The 13,943-nt window shown below is 35.0% G+C and overlaps 1 protein-coding gene and 1 long non-coding RNA gene across 5 annotated transcripts in view; one reads left to right on the top strand and one right to left on the bottom strand.

The window, feature by feature from the left end:
* Window positions 1–3,958, bottom strand: part of LOC109619403 (uncharacterized) — a 25,376-nt gene extending 21,418 nt beyond the window's left edge. The window contains exon 1 of the long non-coding RNA XR_010714561.1: window positions 3,810–3,958. This is a non-coding gene — a long non-coding RNA (uncharacterized lncRNA). The remainder of the gene's footprint in view (window positions 1–3,809) is intronic.
* LOC105333340 (HAUS augmin-like complex subunit 1) overlaps window positions 1–13,943 on the top strand; it is an 18,463-nt gene extending 4,520 nt beyond the window's left edge. Inside the window, exons 4-9 of one of the 4 annotated variants that reach the window (XM_034470482.2) lie at window positions 769–903; window positions 2,964–3,087; window positions 3,206–3,271; window positions 3,622–3,693; window positions 13,612–13,659; window positions 13,738–13,943. In XM_034470482.2, coding sequence (XP_034326373.1) covers window positions 769–903; window positions 2,964–3,087; window positions 3,206–3,271; window positions 3,622–3,693; window positions 13,612–13,659; window positions 13,738–13,788 — 496 coding nt within the window. In that variant the 3' untranslated portion in view covers window positions 13,789–13,943. Of the gene's footprint in view, window positions 1–768; window positions 904–2,963; window positions 3,088–3,205; window positions 3,272–3,621; window positions 3,698–13,313; window positions 13,568–13,611; window positions 13,660–13,737 lie in introns of those variants that run through there. The other 3 variants (XM_034470485.2, XM_066087050.1, XM_034470484.2) reach the window with 3 other exon arrangements.

Here is a 13,943-nt window from a genome sequence, read left to right as displayed (position 1 = left end):
TCTATCCCGTTAGTATATATTCGTTCCTGCTTATGGTTATTGCTTTTAACGATTCAATGAGCTGCGTTTTATTTAATTTCTTTGTTCCGCAATATTCACGACAACGATACCTGATTTTATGGGATGAAAGCTTTCATATGATTCGGCGACTTTTTCACTCCCGGTATAGGTCCTTACAAAACACTATGATTAAAACATCCCGTGCTTTCCCTAGGTTATAACTTAATTCGTATTTAATAACATCGTTAATTATGTTCCAATATTCGGTAATCAAACATCTTTTCCAAGCTGTATTAATGCCATGATGTGTATATAACCCGTTGTTTAATTCGATTAAAATGTAAATATGCAAGGGGCGCAACTCAAGTTGCTCGCTAGATAGCGCCACCACATCACCGAGTTTTCGTAATGAAATCCGCCAAGGGTTTATGGGGAGCAAAGTGGACCGAAAACCCTTGGCCAGCGAAGATGGGTGCTTCGTTATAACCGTGTTTTACTGTACGGTGAAAACAATCATGGAAAATATTGCCATGTTATGAAATCAATATTTACTGCCAGCTTCTATAATTTTTAAACCTAAAAAGTTGAATCATAGTTGTATTATATTAAACTTTCAACCTCAGGAAGTTTTATTAAGGTCCTCAGAAGTCTGCGTGACAGTAACTGAGTTTCATTTGTACTTCATTAAGAACTTGGAGACTTAAACATTAAAGTAAGCTGTATTTCTGAATACCCAACATGGCTCTTGATAACCCTTGTCTGTTTCAGTTTTCTTCTTGCCATGCGACATTTAGAAGATGAAATTTACAAAGTGGAGGAGGCACGCATAAAAGAGGAGAGAAACTTGCAGACGTTGATCGACAAGATTAAAGTTGCCATGGTGAAGCAGAGTCACTTAAAGAAGTAATTTACTCCATTCAAATAACAACATGAATTGTTCTGGCATACTTATGTGTATTATGATCATATATTTTAAAAATTTAGAGTAGCATATACCGTATATCTGGAAATTCTCGCAATGATTAAATTTTTGCTTTTTTCGCAATCTCTTTGAAATCGCAGATGTTTGAATACCTAAAATTATATCCTGTATCATTTTCTATTAGAAACTATTTAAATCGCAAAATATAACTGACGCAAATTAAAAATGGATATACAGTATCCTGTTTAGAATGGACATTGCTTCTTCCAACCTATACTGATTTAGGACCAATTTTCACTTAGTACCATTTCTCGCCATAGCAGTGAAACAAAAATTTAAAACCGAAACAATCAGTATGAGGTGGGGAAAAAAAGGTACATGTACTTCATTGGGATTGGTCTTAGTTCAGTATTATTTCAAGGATTTCAAGAAACAAATCTTAAGGCAGTTTTTAGTTTACCTGAACCAAAGGTTCAAGTGAGCTTCTCTTGATCACCTGTTGACCGTTGTCCGTCCGTCCGTCTGTCTGTAAACTTTTCACATTTTTGACTTCTTCTCTAAAACCACTTAGCCAAATTTTACCAAACTTGGTACAAAGCATCCTTATGGTAAGGGGATTTTTAATTATGAAAATAAAGGCCAAATCCCTTTTAAAAGGGGAGATAATTGCAAAACAGTGAAATTAGGGTGAATGTCTTAAAAAATCTTCTTAAGAACCACTGCACCAGAAATGCCAATATTTACACCAAAGCTTGTATATATATAGTGAAGATTCTAAATTGTCAAAATTGTGACACCCGGACCAATACTGGGGCCCCTCAAAGTTAAACATAGAAATATATAGGGAAAATGTTTAAAAATCTTCTTCTCAAGAACTACAATGCTTCAATTTGTGATATTACTATGCAAGCATCTTCAAATGATGTAGATTCTAAATTGTTAAAATCGTGACCCCCGGACCAATACTGGGGTCCCATGAGGGGTTCAAAATTTAACACAGAAATATATAGGGAAAATATTTAAAAATCTTCTTCCTCAAGTACTACAATGCTTCAGTTTGTGAGATTACTATGCAAGCATCCTCAAATGATGTAGATTATAAATTGTTAAAATCATAGTGGCTGGACTATTACTGAGGCCTCAAGAGGTGTTTGAAGTTTAACATAAAAATATATATGGAAAATATATAAAAATCTTCTTCTCAAGAACTACAATGCTACAATTTGTGAAATTATTATGCAAGCATCCTCAAATGATGTAGATACTAAATTGTTAAAATCGTGATGGACGGACTATTACTAAGGCCCCAAGAGGGGTTCAAAGTTTGACAAATAATATACAGGGAAAATATTTAAAAATCTTCTTCTCAAGAACTACAATGCTCCAATTTGTGATGTTATTATGCAAGCATCCTCAAATGATGTAGATTCTAAATTGTTAAAAATCACGATGGCTGGACTATTACTGGGGCCCCATGAGGGGTTCAAGGTTAACCCTAAAAATATACAGGGAAAATGTTTAAAAATCTTCTTCTCAAGAACTACAGTGCTAATTTGTAATGTTATTATGCAAGCATCCTCAAATAATGTAGATTCTAAATTGTTAAAATATTGACCCCTGGACTAATACTGGAGTCCTAAGAGGTGTTTGAAGTTTAACATGGAAATAATATATTTATTTGGTAAAATGTTTAAAAAACTAATATAAAATGATACAAGGAAATGTTGTACAGGTGAGCGATGTGGCCCATGGGCCTTTTGTTTATGATTGTTACAGTGGTTTTAATAAGTTAATCAGCGTATTTAATTGATCAGCTGAGAAATATAGATTCCAGTACATGTACCTTTCAACAATATATATGATTTAAAACAATAAACATGCACAAACCAAAATTAATGCACTTTTGGAGATACATGTACTGGTAAATAATGGAGGTTTTTTTATACTCAAGGTTTGCATGTAGAATGATATGAAAGACAATAAAGATATTTGGGCAGCATATCATAAATAGGGATAGCAAGGATATGCTTTGGTATTACAGAGCCATGGAGGTGCTGGAACAGAAGGCAGCTTGTCAGCAGCCAGAGACGGAGAAACGGACCAAAGATATCCACTTCATCCGCAGCAAAGCCAAGGAGTACAAGGACAAAATTAAACAAATGCAGGTCTGGACACCTGAAAGATTGGTTTTGTATTGTTAACTAATGCGTAGAAATAATGGTCATTTTCATTATGGGTGTATTATGAATTAATAATCATGACACTTTTTGGATAACTTTGCAGACCACGCTCCACACTTTGAAAGTGGATCCTTCCATTTATCACCACAGCCTTGTCAAGAGTTCAAAGGTTAGGATTATGAAATGTGAATCTTTTAAAATAGAAAACTACAGTGTACATGTACTGTGGTTTCATTAATATTCAAGGGTATCAATTTCCGTGGATAAACTAAAAATCACAGTTTCAAGGATACGTAAATTCGAGGCCAATGACCCTATTAATACAAAATCTTAATAGAAATTGCACTTCAATGAACATTTAATTTCGTGGATCAACTTAACAACGAAATCCATGAAAATTGGAATTCAACGAATATTGATGAAACCACAGTATGTGGCTCATTTTATATTTGGTAATATGTCTCTTTTAATTACATATGCATGTGATCATTAAGACGAGTTATTTCCATTTACACATAGGAGCTGGAAAAGTTACAGGAGGAGTTGTCTCCCTTACAAGTAAAACTGCAGACATACAGCAGTTTGCCTCCAGTAGGTATCAGATGTCATAAGTAGATAATACTCCAACATCAGTCCCACAGTAATCAGCTGTAGTATTCTTTTATACCTCCCACAAACAAAGTTGTGGGAGGAGGGGGTGAAATTACCTTGTCTGTTCATCTGTTTGTTTGTGCAATCATGTCTGGTCCATACCTGGTATACTTCTTATGGAGAAACATTGAAATTTCCTACTTCACACAAAGTTTTCTTATGACCTGAGGGTGTGTTTTGATTTTGACCTAATGTCATTTGGACAGGTTCAAAGTCACTGAAAGGAAAAGTGAATAATTTGAATTTGGTCTTTATTTTTCTTATGGAGACACTTTTTGAAGTTTCTACTTCACACAAAGTTTGAACTTTGACTTTAACTGTGCAAACTTAATTGGAGGAAAGAGGTTAAAGTTTATCATAGTAAATGAATTGAAAACCCATTAAAATCTTTTTCTAAAGAATGTAAAGGCTACCACTTGTCATATTGATTTGGCAGAAGGCTTCATATACAGGTAATGAGTAATAGATTCTTGGTGGAACAATTTGTGAATAAGCATTAGATAAAAATCATTTTCATTATAAGCCATATCAGTGTTTTAAACTCGTCAAAAAACTAGCTAGACACTCAGGGCTGACAGCTAATATAAGTTGTCAGCCCTGTTAAAATTCAACCAGCCTGTAGAAAAAAGTTGATCTTTGTTCATTATTTTTTCATTTGCATTTAGAACCTTTAAAAATCTGTTTTTCGATTTTGTTCCGTCATAAACTTGTTGTTTTTGGTTGTTCTGTTATTGTCCACTAATCTCAGCGAGATTCGTCAAGACTAAAAAAATTTGACGAACGTCTCTTCGGAACCTCTGCCAGTATATATGACCATGACTGGAACTCTTAGCATCGGAGGTGTGAATGCATGTGGAAATGAATTGAAAAATAAACAAATTCATGTTTTGGGGGATTTAAACCAAATAACGATAGGAAACTAACATTTTATGTTAATAGGGAATTAAAACGATGTTCGAAGTAAAAAGTTGAAGTGGGCAGTTGATTTAATTCAGCTATTTCTAGCCTTACAACCTGCCGAAATTGGGGCAAATTTTACCGAATCATTGTGTGTCGCACTGGTCTAAGATTCGAAAGAGATGTACGTAACAATTTTTCAGTCTTGACGAATCTCGCTGAGATTACCCTATGTTATTCTGTAGAATATTCGGAACTCTACCTTGCCAAGCTCACATGTCAAGCATAGTCTACGTAAATTAAATGCTTGTCTTGACTGTTGTTAAATGACCATACAAGGAAAGGGATAGTATGACAAGAATCAGTCATAAATTCTTAAAACCCTGATCCCGATATTATATATCCACTTGCCTCAAAAAATATCTGCGTCCAGTCGGGCCCTCGTACAAACAAATTTGTTCACCCGTGCTGGTCAGGCGGACGGTTATTTCAAACACTGGCCATATCATTTTTCCTGTGGGTCAGAGAGGCAACTTAAAAAGGGGATGTTGTCATTTAAACAAAAACGTGCTTTCATGTGGGTTTGACTGTAGCTAGCATTGCAGAAATAATACATAACATACATCCGCTAGTTATGTATGATTTTTCCTGCGATGCTAGCTACCTTCATAGCCCATATGTGAAACACCAAAGAAAACATTTTACTGTTTATATTTATATATCTAACACTGAATCATCATTTAATTAAGTATCCGTAAAAAGTATATTAAAAAATTAAGTTATGATTATTGTCAATACTAACTTTACACAGTAATTATTATTGTCAATAATAATTATTCAGTAACTATGGTAATTACTGCAACTTATTCTTTATTAAAGGCGAGGAATTAATATCTGCGTAAAATTGCCAGAAATAACCCTTGCAGATTTTATAATCTCGCTTTTATTTTTGAGGCGCATTGCTATCAGTTTGCACACTTCTATTAATTTTTACTATATATTCTTACCAAAATTACGCAACTTTAGACACCGGTAGCGAGTTTAAAACAAATTTCTAAGGAAATTCCTCTTTACAACTTTTAAAACAATTGTTCCTAACCAATTTAGTAGCAAAAAACACACAGCCACCCACAAAGGCACGAGAGTTTGTTTACATCAAAGTTACACATGTGCTTGAAAATCATGTCCGAGCCCTTTCACCCCCCTGCCGAAACAACTGGCATCAAAAATTCAAGTGACCTCGTATTTTACAAAGGTGGGAAAACCAGGCATTTTACACGTTGTTTTTCATCTCATAAAAAAGTAAAGTCCCTGTCGCTGGCGGAAAACTCCTAAAAAAGAAGGGGAATTCAGAAATTATTTTCCTTCAGCCATGTTTTGAAGTGAACCTTCGGAAAAATAGTGTTGTGAGACAATCAGCGATGTAGCCTCATTGCTGTCAGCTTACGTCTCTCGGCTTACTATAGTATATACAAGCGGCGTCATAGAACTCAAGTATCAATGCGCCAATGAATATGTAGTGCCGTTCTGATTGTTCCGTATTTTCAACCAGGAACAGATATTCAGTATGCGTTTTAAAAATATCAACAAATCATTACAACAGATATCTCCTATACACATTGAAAAAACATCAACATCAGTGAAAGAACAAAACAAAGATTAATACACAGGTGAGATAGACTAGTCTCGTTCAACCAGACGCTCGGCTGTCTCCGTAAATCTCCGACGAGCAGACTTACTGAGACAGCCGAGCGTCTGGTTGAACTACTGACAATGCCTGCAATGTACGATAGGGACTGATGACCAGTCAACCGATGAGATAATTTGCATAACAACAGTTCGTTCTTCAATTTAAAAGCGGTGACGTTAATTGTCGAATATCGGAGGTAAAAAAAGGAATAATTTCGTATATAAAATCTTTATATTAAAATTAGAGTAAGTGGCTGTCTGCCTATAGCTAGGAACAGATTAAACAGATATTTTATCACTTGATAAAACGAATAAGATGATGTCCAACTGAATGAGGAAAGCGCGCCACCTTCCCCATGTACAATGGCGATATTTAACAACTTGTATTGTTGTACTTTCATGTTAAATACTGAAATCTGATTGGTTAAGACGAAGTTCATAATCCGTTCTATTACCCTCAGCGTTAGCAACGCACTTAGCAACGGGTAACATTAAAAAATGTTACATGCGCGAAAATTATGCGCGTACGGTTCGCTGTAGAATTCACGTTATTCCTATATAAAAGCAGTAAAATTTTCTTAATCAAAGGCCTGAAGGGCCATAATGGCTTACGGGGTTGATATGACTATATTTACATGGATCGAGTATGATTCCCTCTATTTCTTACGGAAACTTTAGTTTATTTATAGCTCTATAGAAAGTAACTAGCTACATGTAATTCATAGATCTATAGAAACTAACAGGACCCATATCAACATGCCCCATTTGTTGATTGGTCGAACCTTAGTGACCGAAACAGACAGGATTGAAATCTAGACGCCTCTTTTATCAATTGGTTGAAACCACCATTGCTTTTAGGAAAATCATAGACTGCATAAAATAATAATGATGATGTCAGACTCAAACTCCAATATGAGACAATGTGTTTCTTTCTTTTATCCAACGACTGAAGTACATTAACTGTAAATTCATTCAACTATATAGGACACAAAAACACTTAAAACCAACATGCTCTCAAATATCAGTATAACTTGTATTCCTACGCACTATGAACTTGCGCGAGAGTTGGTGCACGGTGCGATGTAACAGCGCCACAGCCGGCGCGAAATCATTGCGCATAAAAATAATATAACTAAATGATGAAATGTACTGCATGTTATGTACTATAATTAATGAATCCTCATGAAATCTACACCAACAAGTATTATTCCATTTTCTTTGTATTATTTATTCATATTTTTCTGGGGTTTTTTTCTACTTTTTTAAGAGGGTGACCTTCACAAGCTTTTACAAGAAACATAGATTCACAAGGCAGTTCTAACATCTTCTATTTTATTTTTTTCCCTTTGTACAGAGAAAAACTCTTTGGAGGTGGGGGGGGGGGGAGGGGGGAGGGCAAGAAAAAGGCAAAACTATGCAATTACAGCAAACTTGTTTTGACACCAAATTTAATTAAAATTAATTACTGCACTATAACTTTGCAGTCAGTCTCTCTTCACATGACATGTGTACACAGTCATTTTCAGAGGCATACTATACGATGTCTCTATGTTATAGTAATGTGACATCGCTTCCGTATATATGACTTGCAATCAAGCTTTAATAATAACTGTTATTATTAAAGCTTGATTGCAAGTCATATATTTTAACATTAACTGTATATTGTTTTCTTATTTGATTACATTTGGTCTCAAGTTTCCAATATTTTTACGACAAATAAACAGTTCAATCATAGCACAACCAAGAGAACATTGTGCTATTTTTAGATCTTGGAAAATCCCCAACATTCGATAATTCCGGAGGTGTCGAAGAAGGCACATTATATTAAAACAAGTAGTAATTGCCCCTCTATTTATGCATTTATTACCGATTTATAATCCCAGTTTCAATATATCTCAATCATAAGTTCAGTTCTTTAACCGTTAAACACTTTCTCCCTTGCTGAGATCGATGTCGATCGAAGTTAGCGACGCTCTCTGCGGGTGCAAACGTTTTTATGAAGATTGAACGAAATAACGACAACTTTACATTTACTTATCACTGTTAGGATCTGAAATAATTTGCTTATAATACATGTAAGTATGCATAGCGGAAAGCATGGCGGCACTGTGTGATGCATGGCGGGGGCCTATACCTCTATTCAAAAACACTGCAGTTAATATTCATTCGCGTTAGATTTCGAGTTTATTTAAATAAAGTCAATTCATATTGGTTACAATAACATAAGTGATAATAACATATGAAAAATATAATCTTGCTTAAAGATATTTATTATGAACAACAAACAGTTAACTTTGCAACATTCGAATAGAACTATTTTTTGTCGCGCATGTTCAGATAACTGAACTCTTTGCCGTAAAGATTATCCGGCAACTAAATGGCCGTAAGCCATAAAAAATTAAGACATTCAGTATAACAAAATAAATAGTGCCTGTTTGGGAGGGTAACAGTTGAAATTGACACCCCTCGAAAACCATTGTCAACCTCCGCTTCGCGTCAGTTGACAATGGTTTTCTCGGGGTGTCAATTTCAACTGTTACCCTCCCAAATAGGCACTATTTATATAGTAATGTTTTAGCTACCCTTAAGCTTAGCTGCAATAATGTAGCCCTCTTCGATTTTTTTTTATATCTGATGTTTACTGGAGAGGGCTACAATTCCATAGGATCTTCCTAACGGTGCTAAATTAATTTTTAAATGCGACTGACTTCGGTCTGAAAAGATTGACTTTCTTTAGATAAAATGATTTTTGGGAGTTGATTTTAATCAACTCTCCTACGCAGTTACTCCGGCAAACCGAAAGTGAAACAGTGTTTGGACCTAAGCACAAATCAACACCGCTGACAACATTTAGTTCTTATCAATAAATTCGATGTAATGAGTTCTTAAGCATTGTTTTTCAAGGATACCTTGTAAACAGTCAGATTTTAAATGATACGATCAATTTAGATATTTTTTGAAGTCGTACATTCTATGCATTCCTACGCCAGAGTTCAATATAGTCTCGCAATCTCTCACCAGAGGGCGTATTACACTGCGTTACAACACAAGCGAAGCAGGAAAGATAACTCTAGATATAAGTGGAGCGAAGCAGGGACGATAACTCTGGACATAAGTGGAGCGAAGCAGAAACGATAACTCTGGGTAGAGATTGATAGTCTCGTTCAACCAGACGCTCGGCTGTCTCCGTAAATCTCCGAAAAGCAGAGAGTCTCTCTTGCTTGTCGGAGATTAACGAATACAGCTGAGAGTCTGGTTGAACGAGACTAGAGTTCAACTTTGCTTGGATCCATACAATTTCTCATAACTCTTTCGATTACTAATACGCAGTTTGATGGACTAATTCTTTGAATATTACACAACATGATTGATATTGGAATTTCACGAATTTCCCGTAGGAAATATTACATGTATAAAAAATATAACATAAAAAATGTGTGTAATTCAAATACTTATAGGAATTTACTTGCCATGCATGCAAAATTACAAATCGTTGATGTAAAATAAATATTAATCGATAAAATCAACTCCCGTCAGTACTTCAGTACTTTGAATTAATTCAGGCTGAACAAAATAACCATATATAAATCAAAACCAGATATGTCAGTGTAGATACATGTAATCGATCTTACCTCCTTCTATCACTAAAACATCATTTAAGGAAATGGTATATAATGGAAAATTCATATTTACCGTGTTAATTATGTTTATAATGGGGGAATTCCTATATTCAGTTCAAGATCCGCTCCTGAATTCTCATTGGCTGTCCAAAAATAAGACCGGTCAAGGTCAGTAAACATGGTGGACAAATTCAACTTATGTTGTTGACATACACGAAAAATAACCGATATATGGACTAAACCTGATATTTTTGATTAATTTATGCCATAGTAGACATCTACAATGTTTGAGTTCAGCTATGGAATGCAAATGTTATTGTCATTTACAATATATATATATACGATTTGAGAAGAAATCGTTGCGGGAGTGAATCACTCCCGCACTTGCACCATTACGGAGATCCTATGTAGTTGTAGCCCCCCCCCCCCAAAAAAAAAATAATAATCGGGAGAGGGCTCCATTATTGCAGCTAATCTACCCTCAATGTGATGTGCCGCTCAGGCCTTCATGCCTTTGATTTAGACAATTTTGAACAATAAAAATTTTTAACAAAAAATGTGTGCTTGTGATTTTATACTCTTGCGATTTGGTATAAAACTGCGGAATTAAGTACTCGGGTAAAATAAGCAATGTACAGTAATAGATTCTGTTATTCTTAGCGCGTGTGTGTGTGTGTGTGTGTGTGTGTGTGTGTGTGTGTGTGTGTGTATATATATATATATATATATATATATATATATATATATATATATATATATATATATATATATATATATATATCATAAGATCCAATGCGAATAAGCTTATTAAAAATTATTCTAAAAGAATTCGCTAAGAATAACAGAATCTATTACTGTACATTCCTTATTTTACCCGAGTACTGAATTCCGCATATATATATAGAGAGAGAGAGAGAGAGAGAGAGAGAGAGAGAGAGAGAGAGAGAGAGAGAGAGAGAGAGAGAGTTAATTTTCTTGTGTCAGAGTTTGACTTTGTTAGATCTCAAGTGAGCAATGTGATTAGTATGGGCCTCTTGTTTTGTTGATACATCAGAAATGTTTTGATTTCAATGTACTTGTAAATGTGATAATTGTACTTTACATGTATGTATAGGATGCTTTTCCCCTAATTGTTATGCCCCCCCCCCCCTTTCAAAGGAGGGCTAATTGCTTTGCTGCTGTTTTGTGTTTATCTTTTGGCAACAGTTTTGGTCAGTTTCGGGCAGAAACAAGCCAGTTCAATAAATGTTTACATTTTTATATTGAATGTACAAGATGGCCGCACACCCCCCTTAAAGCTGACATGAATTCATAAATACGCATTATTTCTCTTTTATCTCCAACTGTCGCCATATTAGTTGTCGATTTCTATTGTTCTGTTCATCGCTACACCCCATAATATGTTTTACGGTGCGACCGTTGGGGCGAGCGCAGCATGTGATCAAATAATGAATTATGATAAATCAATAAAAATAAAAGTATCAACGTAACTGAATTTGAATGCAAAATAAAATATAAACATGCCTTTTTTTCTAGTAAATTTTCATTATTCAGAATTTATAAGATTGTTTATTTATTTAAATATAATTTATCTCAGATACAATGTTGTTGAATAATAAAGATTTTAACATAATGTTTATTGCAGTTTATTTCCTCTTTTCTTGTAGCAGACATTTTTCTTAAACTTAGTACATATAAAAAATTGACTTATCATAGAGTCCCCCCTCCCCCGTTAAAAAAAAATGTAATTTACGTACAAAAAAAATTGCTGATCATATAAGAAAAACGGTTTTGGACCCCCCCCCCCCCCCGGGGAGGATGTAATAAATGTGAAAACAAAGATACCGTTGAGCAGTTAAAGAGCTAAATGCATACTACGCACTCACCATTCCTTACCCGGATTAGAATTTCCCTGATTTTGAGAATTTCTTTTTCATTTTGCTTGTAAATATTTTTTGAATGATGCTGCCGCGCTCCCTTTTAAAAAACGTTCCTGGAAATTACTGTAAATATATAGTGAATAAAATAAATGTGAGCATTCATCCAAATGAGAGCAAGTTACAACTGTTTTATTTCCTATTTAAAAAAAAAATGCCCCCATTCGTTAGCTTTGCAAGATTTTGAGAAGATTTTGGTATTTATATTTCAGCAGATTTACAATAACTACTTAGAGTAATTTCCCCTTATTGTGACGTCAAAGTTCACGTCGGTCAAGTGTCGTCTGTCTCTTTGAAAAAAACCCTGAAAAAAAAACTAAGTGAAATATACTGTTTTGTTTACTTAATAAGCATGATATTCTTGAAATTACACAATTTATCTGTTTCTCAAAAGTTTAACTTTGATTCTCGCGAGAAGGAATCAAGTCTAGTGAGATCGTCCGACATTGATAAATTGCATTGTGGGTCGAAATTTACTGACTCCGAAAAATTCTGTGGGATCAATGTGCAAGAAATCCATTGTGACGTCACTCGAAGGAACGACAACTCTGTTAGTCTTACGTAATGGAATTATTTTATTTACAATGCATTATGTACATAGTCTTTTATCTTGTTCTCGTGAGAGTGTGAAATGGGAAACCATATTTATAGGGAATTACTGGGACGATTAAAACAAGGCATTACTGGTCCGATTTACTGACGCCAAAAAAATCCGTTGAATGAATGTGCAACTAGTCCGAATTTTCTATTCACACACGCCTTGCCGGTAGAGCTCGCTTCGCGCCGGCGCTGCGCGCCGGCGAGCTGCGCTCGCTATAAGGCCGAGAGGACTATTCATGCTTCACCGCATTCAGGAATTTCATACACCCGAACACGTTTCCTTGGACGAAATGACACATAGAAAAGCGTTTTGAAGAAAAATAATAAGACAACCACTGCACTGGCAAGATATATCCAATAAACGACGAAACAAGACAGACTGAAATCCAGGCGCGGATACTTACAAAATTCCTCGATAATTGTGGACCGTATTCCTATGTATGTTATAACATCGCACAGGCGCAAACTACACACTGTAGCGGATCGAGAAATGTCAATGATCCCATGGATTTTAGAAACAGGGCGTTTTTGCAGGAACGGGTGGAAACGTTGTTACTTTCTTGGATTTACTATCATTTAGCTACTGTGTTGGATGTAGTGCCGCTGGGGTTTTCAAAAAGATGCAGACGTTATGCACTCTATATGAACGACACACGTGTTCGATGTGCATGCGAAGTAAGGCAGCACTGTCAGTGCAAAAATAATATGGATACCTGCGAAATCCTTTCAAAGAATAAATATTTTTTTTGTATTTCATTGATTGTTGTTTCCTTTATTCTTTTATTACTAACATTTTACTACAATGATATGCATTTAGAAGTCCGTGCAACCTGAACGCCTCGATCGGAAAGCAACCGACCTTAACTTTCTCAACCGGTATACATGTATATACCCCAGTAGCAGTAGAGGAGCGATCGAAAGTAATATGGCGACCAAATGCTTTTATGAATTCATGTCAGCTTTAAGTTGGTTCTGATCGGTACTGTATGTTTCTCCCAAAGACTTTAATGGATCAGGTGACACCCTGGCCAACATAAAACAAACTTTGGTCATTTTGACAGAAGTCATAATTTTTTTTATAAAAATCTTCTTTATATTGGATCTATCAATTTCAGGACTTATCATCAATCAAAGTTAAGATAGAAGAATTGAAGATGAAACTTGTAAGTAGAATCAAAATGCATTCTGGGCTTTCTTCAGTATTTCTAAAAGGCATTGAAAATATTATTTTCCATTTTCAGGCGGATCTAGGCAATGAATTAAGCAGGAAGATAGATCTGATGCATATGTGATACTGAACAATACAAAGATACTCATTCATCAAACAGTGTTAGTATTTCTGTAAATGACATGTTTTATGATATGTTAATTATGAAGCCTTCATAAACAGAATGTGTTTGTTTGCAAATGTTATGAGTTTAAGAATAAATTTTTTTTTTAAAACCAT

The sequence above is a fragment of the Magallana gigas genome, chromosome 6 (genome assembly GCF_963853765.1).
Source record: "Magallana gigas chromosome 6, xbMagGiga1.1, whole genome shotgun sequence".
Taxonomy (NCBI): Eukaryota; Metazoa; Mollusca; class Bivalvia; order Ostreida; family Ostreidae; genus Magallana; species Magallana gigas.
The sequence above is the reverse complement of the archived record's forward strand: the minus strand, read 5'-3'. Positions and strand labels throughout refer to the sequence as shown.